At 44.6% G+C, this 21,605-nt stretch overlaps 1 protein-coding gene across 11 annotated transcripts in view; it reads left to right on the top strand.

Moving 5' to 3' along the window:
* LOC126294996 (neprilysin-2-like) overlaps positions 1–21,605 on the top strand; it is a 485,741-nt gene that overhangs the window by 256,206 nt on the left and 207,930 nt on the right. For 2 of the 11 annotated variants that reach the window (XM_049987251.1, XM_049987250.1), the window contains exon 1: positions 11,231–11,424. The exons of the other annotated variants lie outside the window; for them this stretch is intronic. In XM_049987251.1, the coding sequence (XP_049843208.1) occupies positions 11,375–11,424 (50 nt within the window). In that variant the 5' untranslated portion in view covers positions 11,231–11,374. Of the gene's footprint in view, positions 1–11,230; positions 11,425–21,605 lie in introns of those variants that run through there. 11 annotated transcript variants of the gene reach the window in all.

Below are 21,605 nucleotides of genomic sequence, written 5' to 3'. Positions count from 1 at the left end.
CGGTTCATTGGTAGAATTTTGGGAAGATGTGGTTCATCTGTAAAGGAGACCGCTTATAAAACACTAATACGTCCTATTCTCGAGTACTGCTCGAGCGTTTGGGATCCTTATCAGGTCGGATTGAGGGAGGACATAGAAACAATTCAGAGGCGGACTGCTAGATTTGTTACTGGTAGGTTTGATAATCACGCGAGTGTTACGGAAATGCTTCAGGAACTCGGGTGGAAGTCTCTAGAGGAAAGAAGGCGTTCTTTTCGTGAATCGCTACTGCGTAAGTTTAGAGAACCAGCATTCGAGGCTGACTGAAGTACAATTTTACTGCCGCCAACTTACATTTCGCGGAAAGACCACAAAGATAAGCTAAGAGAGATTAGGGCTCGTACAGAGGCATATAGGCAATCATGTTTACCTCGTTCTGTTTGGGAGTGCAACAGGGAGAGAAGATGCTAGTTGTGGTACGAGGTACCCTCCGCCATGCACCGTATGGTGGATTGCGGAGTATGTATGTAGATGTAAATATTTGAATGTGTATTTCTTCTGTATCTGCAGCGATTTTGCCCTGCACTTGCATCTGTAGCTTGAGGAAACCTGTAATTCTCCCTGGGTAAGAAGTATGTAAAATCACGGACAATGCTCAATTTCTTAGGTGTGAAAGTACAAGAAAGATTGTTACGATAATAAGAGAAAATGTCTCGCGTCCGAGATGATGGCCGTTTGTTCTTTCCCGTCAGACGCCGTGCGATCGCCCGGAAAAGTGAAACGTACCCGCTCGGCGCCAGTCAGCTGTTTCGCGCCAGTCTCTTGTCTCTGTCTCTTTTTTGCCCTCTCGTCGTTTTTTCTTTCCCTGTCGCGCTGCTGCAGGCCGGCGCCAGTGGTGCCAACTTTCACCGTCGGCTGGCGGTACGTGTCGGAATGTAGCGGCTTCGCGCAGGGGGCTTGGCAGGACTGCAAGAAGAGCGGCCGCTACCGGCTATAGCACCCCGCGCTACGTGACGGAGGGCACTTTGAACCTGCCTCTCTGTTCCATTACCTACGCTAAACTTTCGCATTCTACATCTTCATCTACATCTACACTTATACTCCGCAAGCCACCCAACGGTGTGTGGCGGAGGGCACTTTACGCGCCACTATCATTACCTCCCTTTCCTGTTCCAGTCGCGTATGCTTCGCAGGAAGGACGACTCCCAGAAAGCTTCCGTGCGCGCTCGAATCTCTCTAATTTTACATTCGTGGTCTCCTTGGGAAGTATAAGTAAGGGGAAGCAATATATTCGATACCTCATCCAGAAACTCACCCTCTCGAAACCTGAACAGCAAGCTACACCGCGATGCAGAGCGCCTCTCTTGCAGAGTCTGCCACTCGAGTATGCTAAACATCGCCGTAACGCTATCACGCTTACCAAATAGCCGTGTGACGAAACGCGCCGCTCTTCTTTGGATCTTCTCTATCTCCTCCGTCAACCCGACCTGGTACGGATCCCACACAGGTGAGCAATACTCAAGTATAGGTCGAACGAGTGTTTTGTAAGCCACCTCCTTTGTTGATGGACTATCTGGGTGCGATCGCGTACCAACTAAAAAATACAACCTTTGAAATTCTGACTCTATCGCAGATAAAATATCGGTTTGGGATGTGGAGAAACGAACAGTGGATATTTCAAACACTCCCACATGCCGAATCTCTTAGTTATCGTGAAAATTATAGGAAAAACTATGTATGTCTTTTTGTACACTACTTGTGTTGTATGTCTTTTTGTACACTACTTGTGTGTACGCAGAAAATTGAGAACGTATTCCGATACCTCAGGGTTTTGCTGTTCATCCCATCATTGTAAAATGTAATGAGAGAAATTAGAAAATAAATGAATTAAAAAAAGAAAATGCTGTAGCAAAATATGATACTCCTGGCAGATTAAAACTGTGTGCCGGACCGGGACTCGAAATCAGGACCTTTGCCTTTCGCAGGCAAGTGCTCTACAATCTGAGCTACCCAAGCACGACTCACGCCTCGTCCTCACAGATATACTTCTTGCAGAACTAGCACTCCTGAAAGAAGGTTCGCAGGAGAGCTTCTGTCAAGTTTGGGAAGTAGAAGATGAGGAATTGGCAGAAGTAAATCTGTGAGTACGGGACTTCAGTCGTGCTTGGGTAGCTCAGTTGGTAGAGCACTTGCCGACGAAACGCAAAGGTCCTGAGTTCGAGTCTCGGTCCAGCACACAGTTTTAATCTGCCAGGGAGTTTCATATCAGCGCACACTGCGCTGCAGAGTGAAAATCTCATTCTGGCTGTAGCAAAAGCTTTGGATTCATCCACCTCGTTTAAATAGGGCTCTCAAAACCGGATTTCCTGAACCGGTTACCCAATACCACTTGTGGGTGGTCATGTAAAAACTGTAAAATAGATTGTGGAAATCCACAATCCATTTTCGATCCTATGTAAACGCAAGCTGGTTTTCAACGTGCAACCTGGTGCGTCGATAGGCTGCTTCTGCGCTAGTAGCATACTGATTTTTTGACTGTATGGCCTTCAAACGGAAACGTTTTGATCGCTCCTCATATGTGAGACGTATTAATACGAGGCACTTTGGTCAATGCGTATGTGGAGATCTTGGGTCAGCTGAAAAATGGGATGTAAAATGGCTCAAACGACTCTGAGCACTATGTGACTTAACATCTGGGGTCATTAGTCCCCTAGAACTTAGAACTACTTAAACATAACTAACCTAAGGACATCACACACACATCCATGCCCGAGGCAGGATTCGAATCTGCGGCCGTAGTGGTCGCGCGGTTCCAGACTGAAGCGCCTAGAACCGATCGGCCACAACGGCCGGCAATGGGATGCAACCAATCGGCTTTGACGTCATAGTTTACTCATAGATGTTAACGTCTTTATTTTCGAGCCGTAGATAATAAATCGGTTATCTTCTGTGGCAAGGCGTCATCATTGTGAATTGAAATAAATGAGTGTTTTTAAAAGACCGGCTAGACATTGTGAACGAGAAAATCATTTTTGCGTCTCAGTTCACTCGTAACTTATTTTCATACTTAGTGACTTTGAGATATTTTGGAAGAATTGTTTTTGATTCTGGACAATTTTTACTGTTTGATTTCCGTTTGTAGTTATGGATTTATCTGTTCCTATGAATATGGAAGACAGGATGCAGGGTTCGTAAATTGTAGGACGGAATACAAATTTTACAGTTGTCGCTTTCTTTCTCCTTCGCTAGCACTATTCTTACTACAACACTGCCGCACGGTTTGAGGCGCTATGTCACGGATTACACGGCCCGAATCCGCCGGAGGTTCGAGTTCTCCCTTGGGCATGGGTGTGTGTATGTGTTGTTCTCAGCATAAGTTAATTTAAGTAGTGTGTAAATCTAGGGACCGATACGTCATCAATTTGGTCACATTGGAGTCCAAACACATTTGAACTACAATAATTTCCCGTCGATACTAGTACTATCAAAGGCGACAATACCTGTATACGAAAAATTTTGTATCCCGTACTTCAGTTGGCCTATATAGGTCAAGAATAGGATAATAGTTCTGGCAAAGACGAAAAAAGTATATGTAACTATGGCATCCTGTACCTCAGTTGAACTACGAAGGTATGAGAAGTATCCTGTTCTTCAGCTGAATATGAGTCAACTGAGGTACAAATATTATGTACGTCGCTATTTTTGGCCTTCGCTAGGGCTAGTATTCTATTTGTCAGTTGATCTATGTAGGTCAACTGAAATACGGGATACAAATTTTGCTGTTGTAGGTTTTTTCGTCGTCGCTAGTACTACTAAGATCATTTTCAGGCGTTACTTTTAGTGTTTCCATCCCATACACAAGGCAAACCTACGTTTCTAGCAATTGTAGACTTAGAGAAAGCTTTTGAGAATGTTGACTGGAATATTCTCTTTCAAATTCTGAAGGTGGCAGGGGTAAAATACAGGGAGCGAAAGGCTATTTACAATTTGTACAGAAACCAGATGGCAGTTATAAGAGTCGAGGGACACGAAAGGGAAGCAGTGGTTGGGAAGGGAGTGAGACAGGGTTGTAGCCTTTCCCCGATGTTATTCAATCTGTACATTGAGAAAGCAGTAAAAGAAACAAAAGAAAAATTCGGAGTAGGTATTACAATCCATGGAAAAGAAATAAAAACTTTAAGGTTCGCCGATGACATGTAATTCTGTCAGAGAGAGCAAAGGACCTGGAAGAACAGTGGAACGGAATGGACAGTGTCTTGAAAGGAGGATATAGGATGAACATCAACAAAATCAAAACGAGGATAATGGAATGTAGTCGAATTAAATCGGGCGACGCTGAGGGAATTGTATTAGGTAATGAGACGCTTAAAATAGTAAAGGAGTTTTGCTATTTGGTGAGAAAAATAAAAAATGGTGATCGAAGTAGAGAGGATATAAAATGTAGACTGGCAATGGCAAGGAAAGCGTTTCTGATGAAGAGAAATTTGTTAACATCGAGTATAGATTTAAGTGTCAGGAAGTCGTTTCTGAAAGTATTTGTACGGAGTATAGCCATGTATGGAAGTGAAACATGGACGATAAATAGTTTAGACAAGAAGAGAATAGAAGTTTTCGAAATGTGGTGCTACAGAAGAATGCTGAAGATTAGATGGGTACATCACATAACTAACGAAGAGGTATTGAACAGAATTGGGGAGAAGAGAAATTTGTGGACAATTTGTCTAGAAGAAGGGATCGGTTGGTAGGACATGTTCTGAGGTATCAAGGGAACACCAATTTAGTATTGGAGGGCAGTGTGGAGGGAGACCAAGAGATGAATACAGTAAGCAGGTTCAGAAGGATGTAGGTTGCAGTAGGTACTGGGAGATTAAGAAGCTTACACAGGTTAGAGTAGCATGGAGAGCTGCATCAAACCAGTCTCAGGACTGAAGACCACAACAACAACAACAACATCCCATACATCAGTTGACTGGCTTTAAATGGTGACTAGGAGAATACTACAACCCCATACGTACCTCTCTCAAAGGGATCGTGAGGGTAAGATTAGAATAATTACTGCTCACACAGATGCACTCGATCATTCTTCTCGAGCGTCCTACGTGAATGGAACAGGTAGAAACCCTAATAACTGGTACAATGAATGGGACGTACCCTCTGCCATCTACCGTATATGTTTCTTATCCCCCTTTTCTTCCTCTAGACAATATCACTATATTTTAGTACTTTTCTCCGTAGAATCTACGAGCTAATTTCTTGGTAGATAATGCGAGAGTGACAGTTTCATGGTAGGTTGCGTCTACACTTACAGTGGGCGGCCCAACACAGGCGGGCGGTCCAACAAAAGCGAAAGTCGAAAGAGAATAGAGCCCAAGTGCAGTGTCGTAAAACTTTATATCCCCCCCCCCCCTCTCTTCCCTACAGTCGTGACTCAGGCAGACAGCGGCGTACGCTATGCTAGAGTTCCACTCAAGACGTGAGCCGAATTCCGATCAGGTCTGCCAACTTCTGGGGGCGCCCAAGCAAAATGGGTTTCCTCGCCGCTGCGTTCTTTCGTCCCGTCGGCGAGAAACTAATTGCGTATTCAAGGATGAACAACGCACAAATTGCGGGGTATGTTTCACCCCTTATTAGCAATTCATTCTCCTCCCTGACACAGTCGAATGCGCCATCACCGCGACGGAATAACCGTCTTCATTATTTCTACTTCTGTGGATCCGTGGTGTGTGGCGGCCCGTGCGACGTCTACGAGAATCATTTGTTCCCCTTGTGCTGTCATTCGGGAGCAGTTCGTGTGAGAAGAAAAATTGCCAGTGCGCGTTTCTAAGGGCCGGAATTTCTCTAATTACCACGGTGTGTACGGAATAATATGTTTCTAGATTGCCCGCGATGAGATGGGGTAGCATCGTGCTGAAAGAAAGCTGGGAATGTGTCGTCTTCAGACAGAAATGACGGCAGCACATCTCCGTCTAACAATAGCACTGACAACAAGCTAGATCTACACAGAGGCGGATACAGAAAAACCCCAAAGAGCGGGCGCTAAAGATATCCTGAGCTACCTTTACTTTTACTGTAATAAAAAATTACCAAACCACATGCAAATTTTTATTCAAACTGATTATACACATATACAGGGTGAAAAGTATTTAAACCGACAAACTCTGGGATGTTGTAAGGGACACCAAAACAAATATTTTTCCCTAATGTCATTTTTTCCTGAGAGTATTATTTAAACCGGTGGAGGCCGTATTACACTCTTCAGTTGTTGGAGGCCGTATTACGATCTTCAGTTGTTAGAGGGCTCTTCAGTTGTAGGCAACTGCTGTCCACGAGTGTAGCAGTGCATTGTCTCTGTTTACTAATGCAGCGATACACCTGGAGTGAGTACACTGATATGGTTGGTGCGTTCTACGTAGCGCACCACAACGGACGTGCTGCACAGCGGGTTTATCCACAACAATATCCTAATCGCCGAATCCCGCAACATACGGCCTTTGTTGTTGTGTAGCAAAGTCTGCGTGAGACCGGGTCATTTAGCAGATTACCTGGACAGGGGCGCCGTCGCACGGCAAGAACGCTGCAATTTGCGGAAGCTGTCTTGCTTCATGTGGAGCGGGATCCTTCAGTCAGCACTCGTGAAATTGCACGTAACGTGTGGACGAATCAGATGAATGTAAGAACAGTCCTTCGAGAGCAATTGTTACGTCCATTTCACTTACAGCGTGTCCACAACCTGGAACCAGTTGATTATCCACCCAGAGCACAGTTTTCACAATGCTACCTGGAACAGCGTGAAATGCGTCCTACATTTCCATCTTCTGTGTTGTTTACCGTTGAAGCAACGTTCGGGCGTGATGGAGTCTTCAACATACACAATTCCCATGTTTGGAGTGAGAATGACCCACATGCCACAGTTACTAGCGCTCATCAAGTGCGGTTCTTCGTTAATACGTGGGTCGGTGTAGTCGGGGACTGTTTAATTGTTCCGTATCTGCTACCTAGGCCCTTAAACGGCAGCCACTTTTACAATTTCCTCGCCAGAGCATTGCCAGAATTGCTGGAAGACGTCCCGCTCCCTACAAGACCACGCATGTGGCTCCAACACGGCGGGGCGCCGGCACATTCCAGTCGCCGTGTGCGTCGATTCCTGGACCGACGGTTCCCAGAAACGTGGGTTGGCAGAGGTGGTCCTGTACCGTGGCCTGCTCGATCCCCAGATATGTCCCCTCTGTACTTTTTGTGTGGGGAGAGATGCGCAACCTTGTTTACGCAACCCCTCTTGCATCAGAAGAGGATCTGGTTGCCCGAATAGAAGCAGTAGCAGGAACAGTTCAGGATACTCCTGGGGTTTTTGCCCGTCTCAGACAGAACATGATCCGACGGTGTAACCTTTGCTTACGTGTGAATGGAGGCATTTTTGAAAATCTACTGCAATTGAAATTGGGTTCTGTTAATGTGTTGTCGCTTAGTCATAAAAAGAAATGGAAAAGTGTTTGTTGGTTTAAATAATTTGCCGCCAGAGAAATCTTCATCTACCGTTTTAAATACTCCTCATAGGAAAAAAATGACATTAGGAAAAAAATATTTGTTTTGATGTACCTATAACCACCCAGAGTTTGTCGGTTTAAATACTTTTCACCCTGTATAAAACAATGCCACCTTATTAAAAAGTTGCAATTGTGGTTCTCTTCCTTAAATAATGAATTCTGTGTGCCGATTCTTCCTGGCAAATTGGTTAATTACATCGTCAATAGGACAATCAGTGTCACGGTGAATGTTCAACAGAGCTAAGCCATTAAATCGATCCTCCTCCACTGTCGACCTGAAAATGTCTTTGTACGCCGCTTTGTTGAAAAACTTCCTTCTACAGCAACAATAGATGCAGGTAGACAAGCAAATGTTTTGCACAGCGTGTGAAAAGTAGGATAGTCAGATCTAGGACAAACAGACAATTTTTTTTGTGTAAGTCTGCAGGCTTTCGTGGCCGTTGTCACTGAAGTTAAAAATCTTCTGGGTTATTAGGCCGCGTCATGTTTCTTGTAAAATGTTCGACGTTTCGACCCGTCTGCTGGGATCTTCCTCAGCATCTTCTGGTGTCCACTACTGCTAGAACACTGTCAGAGACGACAGTGTTCTAGCAGTTCATTCAAACCATTAAAAGAAATAAATTATTTCACTTTTCTCTCCTATATTTACACCAGAAAACTTAAGACTATCAAAAGTAATTGTCTAGTCTAGTAATTTGAACACATCTGTAGAGTTTATGCGGCTGCATTTGAGGAGTTGAATGGATTACTGTTGGGTTGTTTGCGGAGTACGGATGTGCCACACTTTGAAGGATCAGATTGTTAGCCGTCATGCGTTGCAGAATCATGTCCCATCCACAGCAGCCGGTTTTTGTGCGAGTAGTGTAGCATCAGTGCAAGCGTGCAACGGAGCACAAAGAGAGTTATGTGGGCGGTTTATTTTTCACTCCAGGTGAAAGTCCTCTAGGGCTTTCGAGCTCTGTTTATCTTCCCTCTACCCGTCCTTTTCTTCGCGCCATCCAGCTGCTGCGGTCAGGGAGAAACTGTAGCGTCACTCGCTCCCAGTGGCGACCCTGACAGGGCAAAACAGAAGTGCCCGACCAACTTCGACAGTGCTCTCTCTTCACAGACATATTTTTCTGCAGCAGTCGTAGAAATCTGGGGAAATCTTGAGATTTCTCCAAACTGGAAAAATAAAAACATAGTTGTCTCGAAGACTGACCAGAATAAACGCAATCATACAATGTAGGCTCTCACGACCTGTGTTGTCTTCTGTCCAGGATGAAAGGTCCTGGTCGAAGTATTCTACAAATAAAACTAAAGAAAAAAGCTCATATGAACATAGGTCCGCAAATGTTTTGTTACAGTTACAGCTAATAAAAGATTTTGCCTGAAATTCAGCAACTTCACTATTACGAAGCATCGCAGAACTGCACGAGGTTCAAGTAAAGCAGGATTTCCATTTATTTTGTTGTTATTGGTATGGTGAATCTAACAAACATGTCGCAGATGTATACCTTTAATAGTTTTCGAGAACATCCAGAGAAACAAAGATGTAATTTCGTAAAAATTTTAATTTATTAACTACTTGGCCCAATTTGTTTTTTTTTAAATTCCAGCCAATTGCACAAACTTTTCAACAGAAGTTCTAGAGAATTTAATTTTGGAAAAATTATGGTAATAACGTTAACTGGAGCTGTATGAATGTGTCAGATATTCTGCTTTTATTAATACCATAGCACACGTGAATTCATGTTAAACGGGAAAAAACAAAGCTCATTGTTAGGGAAGTTATATACAGTGTACATACAATTTTACGATGTTGTTGTTGTGGTCTTCAGTCCTGAGACTAGTTTGATGCAGCTCTCCGTGCTACTCTATCCTGTGCAAGCTTCTTCATATCCCAGTACCTACTGCAACCTACATCCTTCTGAATCTGCTTAGTGTATTCATCTCTTGGTCTCCCTCTACGGTTTTTACCCTCCACGCTGCCCTCCAATACTAAATTGGTGATCTCTTGATACCTCAGAACATGTCCTACCAACCGATCCCTTCTTCTGGTCAAGTTGTGCCACAAATTTCTCTTCTCCCCAATCCTATTCAATACCTCCTCATTAGTTATGTGATCTACCCATCTAATCTTCAGCATTCAAATGTCTCGACCGAGTTCAATGCATTTAGCTGCACGTGTATGAACGGATGTTGCTCGTTTCAGTTTCACAGGTTTGTTCTTAATTTCGTCTATTGCGTTCATAATGCGGGCAAGTAATGCGTCACGTGTATTTCCATAAATAAACACCATATTGGCGTATTCCTCTGTTGCCGGCCGGGGTGGCCGAGCGATTCTTGTCGCCTTAGTCTGGAACCGCGCGACCGCTACGGTCGCAGGTTCGAATCCTGCCTCGGGCATGGATGTGTGTGATGTCCTTAGGTTAGTTAGGTTTAAGTATTTCTAAGTTCTAGGGGACTGATGACCTCAGAAGTTGAGCCCCATAGTACTTAGGGCCATTTGAACTATTGATTCCTCTGGCGTAAATTTGAAAGGCATCCCTAATTCATAAATAATCTGCAAACTACAATAGTTATTATGTGGTTTCACTGAAAAACGCTGTTGTTATTACGTTATTTCACTGAACAATACAGAAAACTAACTCGTTTCAAGGTTAGGAAACGACTGCAACAACACAGTTACGGTTGCCAACAATGGCATAAACATTTCTACATTCTTAATGGAAAGTAAACAGTAATCTTTGCTTCTCTGGATGTTCTGGAAAATTACTGCAGATACACGTCTGGGTCATGTTTCATTAGATTTACGAGATCAATAACAACAAAATAAATGGAAATCCTGCGTTACTCTAACCATGTGTAGTTTTGCAATGGCTTCATATTAGCGAAGTTACTGAATTTCAGGCAAAATTTTTTATTAGCCGTAACTAAACATTTGCGGACCTATGTTTATATGTACCTTCCTGGCAGATTAAAACTGTGTGCCGGACCGAGACTCGAACTCTGGACCTGTGCCTTGCGCAAGCAAGTGTCTTACCATTTGAGCTACCCAAGCACGACTCACGTCCCCTCCTCACAGCTTTACTCCCGCCAGTACCTCGTCTCCTACTTTCCAAACTTCACAGCAGCTCTCCTGCGAACCTTGTAGAACTAGCACTCTTGGAAGAAAGGATATTGCGGAGACATGGCCTAGCCACAGCCTAGGGGATGTTTCCAGAATGAGATTTTCACTCTGCAGCGGAGTGTGCGCTGATATGTTTTACTTGAAGAATAACATATTAAAATATTTCGATATCTTTGTGAATCAAATATTTCAAATGGCTCTGAGCACATCTGTGGTTATCAGTCCCCTAGAACTTAGAACTACTTAAACGCAACTAACCTAAGGACATCGCACACACATCCATGCCCGAGGCAGGATTCGAACCTGCGACCGTAGCAGCGGCGCGGTTCCAGACTGAAGCGCCTAGAACCGCTCGGCCACACCGGCTGGCCTTCGTGAATCACCCCGAATAATTCTGCCATTGCTATCTTCGGGGCGACATAAGAAAACGAATTTTGCCAGCCGTAGTCCGTTGCCCTTGAATTCGCGATCGCGACAGGAGTACAAGAATACCCGCCGGCTGGTGGGGTAACGAATAACATTAGCTGGCCGGGTCTAATAATCGGCGCTAACACTGCCTGTATATAGGCGCTGCGCCCGAGCCTAACACACAGTATGTCTGGCGTGTGGTGCGCGGCGAACACGGAGGCAACAGCTGTTGCTGTTGTTGTTGTTTGTGGAGACATGGGTGCCGCGTAGCTGTGTCCACAGCCAGGCGCTGCCGCCCACGCAGTGGAATCGAGAATCATCCGCGCGCAGGATGACCATTTTCCTCCTGTCTTCTGCAGCCTCAGCGGAGCTCGAAATGTTGTGAGTACAGCCGTATGCTGCCTTCTGGTGAATAAATAAGTGCATGGGCCCATCACGTGTTGCTGGCTGACTTTCTCATCAATGGCCTCAGCGCTGTTTTACACTGAAGAGCCAAAGAAACGTCGTGTAGTTCCCCCGCGAGCACATCTACAAGATTACTCTGCAATTCACATTTAAGTGCTTGGCAGAGGGTTCATCGAACCACAATCATACTATCTCTCTACCATTAAAGTCCCGAACAGCGCGCGGGAAAAACGAACACCTAAACCTTTCTGTTCGAGCTCTGATTTCTCTTAGAGAAAGTTGGTGGCTGAAATTTCGTAAATAGATGTCGCCGCGACGAAAAACGTCTTTGCTTCAATGACTTCCATCCCAACTCGTGTATCATATCTTCCACACTCTCTCCCCTATTACGTGATAATACAAAACTAGCTGCCCTTCTTTGCACCCTTTCGATGTCCTCCGTCAATCCCACCTGGTAAGGATCCCACACCGCGCAGCAATTTTCTAACAGAGGACGAACGAGGGTAGCGTAAGCTGTCTCTTTAGTGGACTTGTTGCATCTTCTAAGCGTCCTGCCAATGAAACGCAACCTTTGCCTCGCCTTCCCCACGATATTATCTATGTGGTCTTTCCAACTGAAGTTGTTCGTAATTTTAACACCCAGGTACTTAGTTGAATTGACAGCCTTGAGAATTCCAACGGATTTCTTTTGGAACTCATGTGGATCATCTCACACTTTTCGTTATTTAGCGTCAAGTGCCACCTGTCACACCGTACAGCAATCTTTTCTAAATCGCTTTGCAACTGATACTGGTCTTCGAATGACCTTACTAGACGGTAAATTACAGCATCATATGCGAACAACCTAAAAGAACTGCTCAGATTGTCACCCAGGTCATTTATATAGATCAGCAACAGCAGAGGTCCCAGGACGCTTCCCTGGGGAACACCTGATATCACTTCAGTTTTACTCGATGATTTGCCGTCTGTTACTACAAACTGCGACATTCCTGACAGGAAATCACGAATCCAGTCGCACAACTGAGACGATACCCCATAGGCTTGATTAGAAGTCGCTTGTGAGGAACAGTGTCGAAAGCTTTCGGGAAATCTAGAAATACGGAATCAGCTTGAGATCCCCTGTCGATAGCGGCCATTACTTCGTGCGAATAAAGAGCCAGCTGCGTTGCACAAGAACGATGTTTTCTGAAACCGTGCTGATTACGTATCAATAGATCGATCCCTTCTAGGTGATTCATAATGTTTGAATACAGTATATGCTCCAAAACCCTACTGCAAACCGACGTCAATGATATAGGTCAGTAGTTCGATGGATTACTCCTACTATCCTTCTTAAACACTGGTGCGACCTGCGCAGTTTTCCAATTTGTAGGTACAGATCTATCGTTGAGCGAGCGGTTGTATATGAGTGCTAAGTAGGGAGCTATAGTATCAGCGTAATCTGAAAGGAACCTAATCGGTATACAATCTGGACCTGCAGACTTGCCCGTATCAAGTGATTTGAGTTGCTTCGCAAACCCACGACGTGGCATTTACTCGACTAATGTCTAAAGCTGTGCTGGAGGGGACTGAAAGCACGAGTGCTGCAAGGCTATCCATAAATTCGTAAGAGTACGAGGGGATGGAGACCTCTTCTGAACAGCTCGTTACAAGGCACCCCAGATATGTTCAATAATGTTCATGTCTGAGATGTTTTGTGGCCAGCGTAAGTGTTTAAACTCAGAAGAGTGTTCCTGAAGCCTGTACCAATTGTGGACTTGTGGGGTGTCGCATTGTCCTGCTGGAATTTCCCAAGTCAGTCGGAATGCACAGTGGACACGAATGGATGCAGGTGAACAGACAGGATGCTTACGTACGTGTCACCTGTCAGAGTCGTATCCAGATGTATTATGGGTCCCATATTACTCCAACTGCACACACCCCACACTATTACAGAGCCTCCACCAGCCTGAACAGTCCCCTGCTGACATGCAGGGTCCGTGGATTCGTGAGGTTGTCTCCATACCCGTATAATTTTAATTAATGTTGTGTTTATACTGGTTGCTGGTGAGGAGGAAAGTTAGTTATTAGTATTTTATTAATGATCTCATTCATAAGCTGCCACATCACAGTCATCACGTCGCTCAACAAAGTTATAATTAAGCTTTTCTCGTTTAATCAGATGCTTCGAAGGGACCTGCAATCATGTGTAAATAAAATGTCTTGGTTTACTTGCGTTGCGTAGCCAGTCGGGAAACTTCAGATGAAAGTTTGCTTTGATAGAGTTTAATTTTCCGATGAAATAATAGAGCTCTTGGCTCTAATAATTGCAGATTCGTTTCCAATTCATCGTAATTTCCCTTCTGATTACCAACGAAACGACACCTCCGTGCAGATTTCCAATTAGAGAATACATATATAATGAAATTCCTTACATACCTTTGATGTAAATGCTCAGTATATATTTTCTTGAGTAGCATACAATATATTTTCAATCTCTTTCTTCCAGTAATCTCCATAGCAAAATTACAATTCGTCAATGCCGTTATTCGGCACGGAGAAGATCCTAGAGCCGGCCGGGGTGGCCGAGCGGTTCTAGGCGCTACAGTCTGGAACCGCGCGACCTCTGCGGTCGCAGGTTCGAATCCTGCCTGGGGCATGGATGTGTGTGATGTCCTTAGGTTAGTTAGGTTTAAGTAGTTCTAAGTTCTAGTGGACTGATGACCGCAGACGTTAAGTCCCATACTGCTCAGAGCCATTTGAACCAAAGACATGTAGCTGTCTTCACAACAATCCATTACACAAATACTGTTTTTGGACAACGCATCCATATAAGGTGATTTTAGCTCTCATTTGTGTTCTGTTTTTTCCCATGTACACATTTTTTCAACAGTTCAGGATTGGCTAGGTACCTGAAAGTTGGTTTTAACCCAAATTCTCCGGAAAACGCGTCTTTGGCACTGTACACAGGAACATCAGTTGCTTCACTAACTTTCTTCTTTGATGCACTCAGTGACTGTGTCGAAAATTGTTCTTCACTCTTAGGAGCATCGTCTGTAACAGTGTTATTTAAATTTCCTGCACCTTTGACACGTGAAATTGGACATTTCCTCATTTTTTTTTTAAAAAATATGCGTCCGCCGGTCCGTACTATTTCGAGCAAAACAGGTAGATCTTTGCAAAACCAAAAACTGAAGTAAATTTGTTGCACGTACTGTTCAAAAAAGCACATTGTAAAATAAGGAACAAGGGAAGGTACAGTTTCTCACAGCCTTATAGACTCATCTACAATTCGTTTCCAATGCGTAAACGAAACAGTTTCGCTGTACTGTTGTCAATTTGCGTGTTTCTTTGCAATTAGTGTGTTTATTACGAATTCTGGCCTTATTTTTGCCGATTTTGGCATTATTTTTGCCACGTTAGTTCAGCTTCGTGCGCGAGGGTAAAAAAGAAACCTGAAGGTATCATACAGATATGATACCTGGGGGCTGAAGAGGATATGACCTACAGCAGAGGTATGCCCAACGAAGCCATAACAGAGTCGTAAAGCGCTCATAGGATTTGGTATCAATAAAGAGTGTATCTCTGGAGCAATGTAAGATGGCGTTGGGTTGACCAATTAAAAATATTTATTCCTCCATTAAGTGGAGCCCGTATTGAGAGCCTGATAAGCGAGATCGGCACAAGTCGTAATTGCAGACAGGACTGGCGCCATTGCACGTGTGGGCTCGCGCAGAGCGAAGTCTTTGCTGCAAATAGAAGCCACCTTCCAGAGGTAAGTAAGGCTTACATATCACAGGCAACCATTTTCCTCGTAGACACTTTGTGGCGATTCTGTACGCGTCTGTCGCTATTAGGTATTTTCGCAAAACAACTGCTGCATATTGTGGTCTCAGTTCTATCAACTAGGTTCCTTTGGGAACCATTTCAGGTCTGGATTATTTTTGATATACAGGTCATTACACGAACAGAGTTGAAATTTAGAGACGTGTCAAGATATTTGAAATGGTCATTTGTTGAGTTGCTATTGTTGTGATCTCCAATCCGAAGAGAGGTGTAATGAAGTGCTATGTACTGAAACTTTCCTTAAGCTCGTTGCTGTTGTGGTCTTCAGTCCTCAGACTGGTTTGATGCAGCTCTCCATGCTACTCTATCCTTTGCAAGCTTCTTCATCTCCCAGTACCTACTGCAACCTACATCCTTCTGAATCTGCTTAGTGTATTCATCTCTTGGTCTCCCTCTACGACTTTTACCCTCCACGCTGCCCTCCAATACTAAATTGGTGATCCCTTGATGCCTCAGAACATGTCCTACCAACCGATCCCTTCTTCTGGTCAAGTTGTGCCACAGACTTCTCTTCTCCCCAATCCTATTCAATAATTCCTCATTAGTTATGTGATTTACCCATCTAATCTTCAGCATTCTTCTGTAGCACCACATTTTGAAAGCTTCTATTCTCTTCTTGTCCAAACTATTTATCGTCCATGTTTCACTTCCGTACATGGCTACACTCCTTACAAATATTTTGAAAAACGACTTACTGACACTTAAATCTATACTCGATGTTAACAAATTTCTCTTCTTCAGAAACGCTTTCCTTGCCATTGCCAGTCTACATTTTATATCCTCTCTACTTCGACCATCATCAGTTATTTTGCTCCCAAAATAGCAAAACTCCTTTAACACTTTAAGTGTCTCATTTCCTAATCTAATTCCCTCGGCATCACCCGAGTTAACTCGACTACATTCCTTTATCCTCGTTTTGCTTTTGTTGACGTTCATTCTATATCCTCCTTTCAAGCCACTGTCCAATCCGTTCAACTGCTCTTCCAAGTCCATTGCCGTGTCTGACTGAATTACAATGTCATCGACGAACCTCAAAGTTTTTATTTCTTCTCCATGGATTTTAATACCTACTCCGAATTTTTCTTTTGTTTCCTTCACTGCTTGCTCAATATACAGATTGAATAACATCGGGGAGAGGCTACAACCCTGTCTCACTCCCTTCCCAACCACTGCTTCCCTTTCGTGCCCCCCGACTCTTATAACTGCCATCTGGTTTCTGTAAAAATTGTAAGTGGCCTTTCGCTCCCTGTATTTTACCCCTGCTACCTTGACAATTTGAAAAAGAGTATTCCAATCAACATTGTCAAAAGCTTTCTCTAAGTCTAACGTAGGTTTGCCTTTCCTTTATATATATATCCTAAGTTCATGGGAGAAACATCATAAGCTTTTCATAGCCACACTGGTGTTCGCCAAGGAGATAAAATGTCCCCCCTTCTATTTAACATTGTTCTGGAAAAAATTGTGAGGAAATGGGAAAATAAAATAAAAGGAATTCAGGTTGGGATTAAAAAAGAGCAGAGAATCAGGGTGAAGTATCTGCCTTTCGCGGACGATCTTGCCATTCTAACGAACAATAGAGAGGAAGTCCAACTTGCATCGGAAAAACTGCACGAAATATCACAGAACACTGGGCTACAAATCTCCAACGAGAAAACACGGTACATGGAAACAAACTTGTAGATAATCTCCCCATTACTACTCAATACGTGAAAATGGCGCAAGTTGCCCACTTCAGGTATTTGGGAGAGATAATCCAACCATCAGGACTGAACTCAGTAGCAAATAAAGATAGAATCTCTAGATTACAAAAACCATATAAGTTCCCTTGGAATCACTATAATAAGAGATCTATTTCTGTCAATGCGAAAGTAAGGCATTGCAAAGTAGTCGTACCAGAAGCACTTTATGCTGCAGAAACTACAGTGATTCATGGTGATACGAAGATCAGAGAGATTGAAAAGCAGGAGAGAATAATTCTGAGGAAAATATATGGACCAGTGTTTCGGGACTGAAGCGCCTAGAACCGCTCGGTCACCGCGGCGGGCGCGAAGTGGATCACTGAAACAGAAGAAGACCTTCAAGAACTGGGGATCACACAAGACCACATAAACAATGTAGAACGGTTTAGAAACATCATAAAGAAACACACACTTAAACAAGAACACACGGATTACAGAACGGAAAAAGATGGTCGGAAGAATGCAAGAGAGAGAACACAGTGAATGTATGAAGAGAATTTGAGAAGAACGAACAAAGAAGAAAAAATCATGGCTACTCAAGTTCAATCGCTCTCTTAAAAGGGAACAATCGAAAATAATAATATATAATTGAATACCAATAAGCATTCAATTAAAATTCAGCAGCAACACTTTCGCAATTATGGACGGCTATAGAGCCAGCATATCTCAGTAATCGTGTAGGCGACTTCCAACGACTTATAGAGTCCTTGCCACTCCGGGCAAATGCAGGTCCCACCCGATGTTAGGAGGTATCGCATGTCTTTTGACACATCAGTATATACCAGATGATGAAAAAGTCAGTATAAATTTGAAAACTTAATAAAATGTCCGACAGATGGCGCTGAACAGCAAAACGTCAGTGACTGCGCATGACAATCTTGTTACAGAATCGCATCATCCCCAGCCTGGCTGATAAACACGCGCTGGAACGTACGATGTTTGTGCAGGATGGCGTTCCACCCCGTATTGCTAGATGCGTCGTTTGTTGACGATCGTGTGCTCAGCCGCCACTTTCGTCACGCTCGGCCTCCCAGGTCCCCAGACCTCAGTCCGTGCGATTATTGGCTTTGGGGTTACCTGAAGTCGCAAGTGTATCGTCATCGACCGACATCTCTAGGGATGCTGAAAGACAACATCTGACGCCAATGCCTCACCACAACTCCGGACATGCTTTACAGTGCTGTTCATAACATTATTCCTCGACTGCAGCTATTGTTGAGGAATGATGGTGGACATATTGAGCATTTCCTGTAAAAAACATCGTCTTTGCTTTGTCTTACTTTGTTATGCTGATTATTGCTATTCTGATCAGATGAAGCGTCATCTGTCGGACATTTTTTGAACGTTTGTATTTTTTTATTCCAAGCATGAGTGTCAATTTGTACCTCTATCTACAGTATTCCGTGATTTATTCAGTTTTCAAATTTATACTGACTTTTTGATCACCCGGTATATCAAAGGTTGAGCATTCGTGTGAATACAACATTTGTACGACGCGAAGACTGCTTTCGGATCGCCAGTGTATATGCCGACCCTGCGTAAAGCACGCTTTTTCCCAGCGGGTCAGAGGCAGGTGGTGTGATGATGTGGTCGGAAGCTGACGTAACCTTAAGGGCTCCTGCCGGGGGGGGGGGGGGGGGGGGGGGGTGGCGTGCTTCCGGCGACGGTTTCCGCTGACCGCGAATTGCGGCAGAGCCCGGCCTTGCTTTACTGCCCGGCGTCGGCCACAGAGGTCCCGGCTCAGAGCTGCGGTTTGGTTGCGCCTGAAGATGAGCTCGCAACGGCGAAACGGATATCACTTCCCCTGCATTCACTGTGAACTGAATTTAACGTCGTCGATATCGCCATCATCATCGCTGGCGTCAAATTCAACTTCATCGTCATGTACACATAACTACGTCTGTATGCTGCAGACGACTGCGAAGTGCGTGGCTGCGGGTACTGACCATTGTGTGAGTGTCGGCCAGAAAGCAATGCCTAAAAATTAAATCCCAGTCACATAAGATAACAGCCAGAACTTCCACGATAAATTTGTACATTTGCATGATTACTCTGCGGTTCAAAATTAAGTGCCCGGCAGAAGATTTGACGGACCACCTTCAAGCCATCCTCGAACAGCGCGCAGGAGAAAACAACCACTTCACTCTTTCTGTGCGAGCTCTGATTTCTCTTTCTTATGATGATCATTCCTCCCTATGTAGGTGGGCGTCAACAAAATACTTTCCCACTCTGAGCAGAGAGTTGGTGACTGAAATTTCTTGAGAAGATCCTGCCGCAACGAAGAACGCCATTATTTTAATGGCTCCCACCACAATTCGGGCCCGGCCGGGGTGGCCGTGCGGTTCTAGGCGCTTCAGTTTGGAACCGCGCGACCGCTACGGTCGCAGGTTCGAATCCTGCCTCGGGCATGGATGTGTGTGATGTCCTTAGGTTAGTTAGTTTTAAGTAGTTCTAAGTTCTAGGGGACTGATGACCACATATGTTAAGTCCCATAGTGCTCACAGCCATTTGAAGCATTTGAACCACAATTCGGGTATCACATCCGTGGCGCTCTCTCTCACTATTTCCCGATAGTGCAAAACGAGCTGCCCTTCTTTGGACTTTTTTGATGTCTTTCGTCAATCGTATCTGATGCGGAGTCCACACCGCACAGCAGTATTCTGGTAGAGGACAAACAATCGTACTATAAGATTTATTATAATCTGTTAAATTTTCTAAGTTTACTGGTAATAAATCGTAGTGTTTGGTTTGCTTTACACAAAACATTATGTGTGTGATGGCTCCAATGTAAGTTATTCGCAATTCTAATCCCTAAGTGCTTACAAGTTCGTGGAGCCCTCCATCGGTAATGCTGGAATACAATGTGGTGTTGGCCCGCCTTGATGACAGCTTCCACTCTCGCAGCCATACGTTTAGTGAGCTGCTGGAAGGTTTGTTGGGAATGGCAGCCCATTCTTCACGGAGTGCTGCACTGAGGAGAGGTATCGATGTCGGTCGGTGAGACCTGGCACGAAGTCGGCGTTCCAAAACATCCCACAGGTGTTCTGTAGGATTCAGGTCAGGACTCTGTGCAGGCCAGTCCATTACAGGGGTGTTACTGTCGTGTAACCACTCCGCCACAGGCCGTGCATTATGCTCGATCGTGTTGAAAGATGCAATCGCCATTCCCGAGTTGCTCTTCAACAGTGGGAAGTATGAAGGTGCTTAAAACATCAATGTTGGCCTGTGCTGGTATAGTGCCACGCAAATAACAAAGGGTGCAAGCCCCCTCCACGAAAAACACGAGTGGCCGAGCGGTTCTAGGCGCTACAGCCTGGAGCCGCGCGACCGCTACGCTCGCAGGTTCGATTCCTGCGTCGGGCATGCATGTGTGTGATGTCCTTAGGTTAGGTTAGGTTTAAATAGTTCTACGTTCTAGGGGAGTGATGACCACAGAAGTTAAGTGCCATAGTGCTCAGAGCCATTTGAGCCATTTTTGAAAAACACGCCCACGCCATAACCACCACCGCCTCCGAATTTTACTGTTGGCCCTACACACGCTGGCAGATGACGTTCACCGGGCATTCTCCATACCCACACCCTGCCATCGGATCGCCACTTTGTGTTCCGTGGTTCATCACTCCACACAACGTTTTTCCGCTGTTCAATCGTCCAATGTTTACGCTCCTTACACCAAGCGAGGAGGCGTTTGGTATTTACCGGCGTGATGTGTAGCTTACGAGTAGCTGCTCGAGCACGAAATCCAAGTTTTCTCATCTCCCGCCTAACTGTCACAGTTCTTGCAGAGGATGCTGATGCAATTTGGAATTCCTTTGTGATGGTCTGGATAGATGTCTGCCTATTACACATTACGACCCTCTTAAACTGTCGGCGGTCTCTGTCAGTCAGCAGACGAGGTCGGCCTGTTCGCTTTTGTGCTGTACAGGTCCCTTCACGTTTCCACTTCACTTTCACATCGGAAACAGTGGACCTAGGGATGTTTAAGAGTGTGGAAATCATCGGGTATAGACGTATGACACGAGTGACAGCGAATCACCTGACCACGTTCGAACTCCGTGAGTTCCGTGGAGCGCCCCATTCTCCTCTCTCACGATGTCCAGTGACTACTGAGGTCGGTATATGGAGTACCTGGCAGCACAGTGCACCTAGTATGAAAAACGTTTTCTTTTTGGCGGTCTCCATTTTGATCACATAGCGTATACCTGATAGAGGTGATAGGAAGGAATTCGCAAAGAGCGCCGGCCGGTGTGGCCATGCGGTTCTAGTCGCTTCAGTTGGGAACCGCGTGACGTCTGCGGTCGCAGGTTCGAATCCTGTCTCGGGCATGGATGTGTGTGATGTCCTTAGGTTAGTTAGGTTTAAGTAGTTCTGATTTCTAAGGGACTGATGACCACAGATGTTGAGTCCCATAGTGATCAGAGCGAATTCGCAGAGAGCAAATTAATTCTGAAAAAAAATAAAAATTAATAAATAAATAAAAAATTCGAGTTGTGTCCTCAAGGAAGTCGTGAATCCAATTACAAATGTAGTGCCAAACTCGGTAAAGCGGTATAATGACGTTTCGTGTCGAGAGCGCTGAACTGCATTAAAAGC

This window comes from Schistocerca gregaria, chromosome 11, assembly GCF_023897955.1.
Source record: "Schistocerca gregaria isolate iqSchGreg1 chromosome 11, iqSchGreg1.2, whole genome shotgun sequence".
Lineage (NCBI taxonomy): Eukaryota > Metazoa > Arthropoda > Insecta > Orthoptera > Acrididae > Schistocerca > Schistocerca gregaria.
This window is presented reverse-complemented; position numbering and strand designations above follow the sequence as displayed.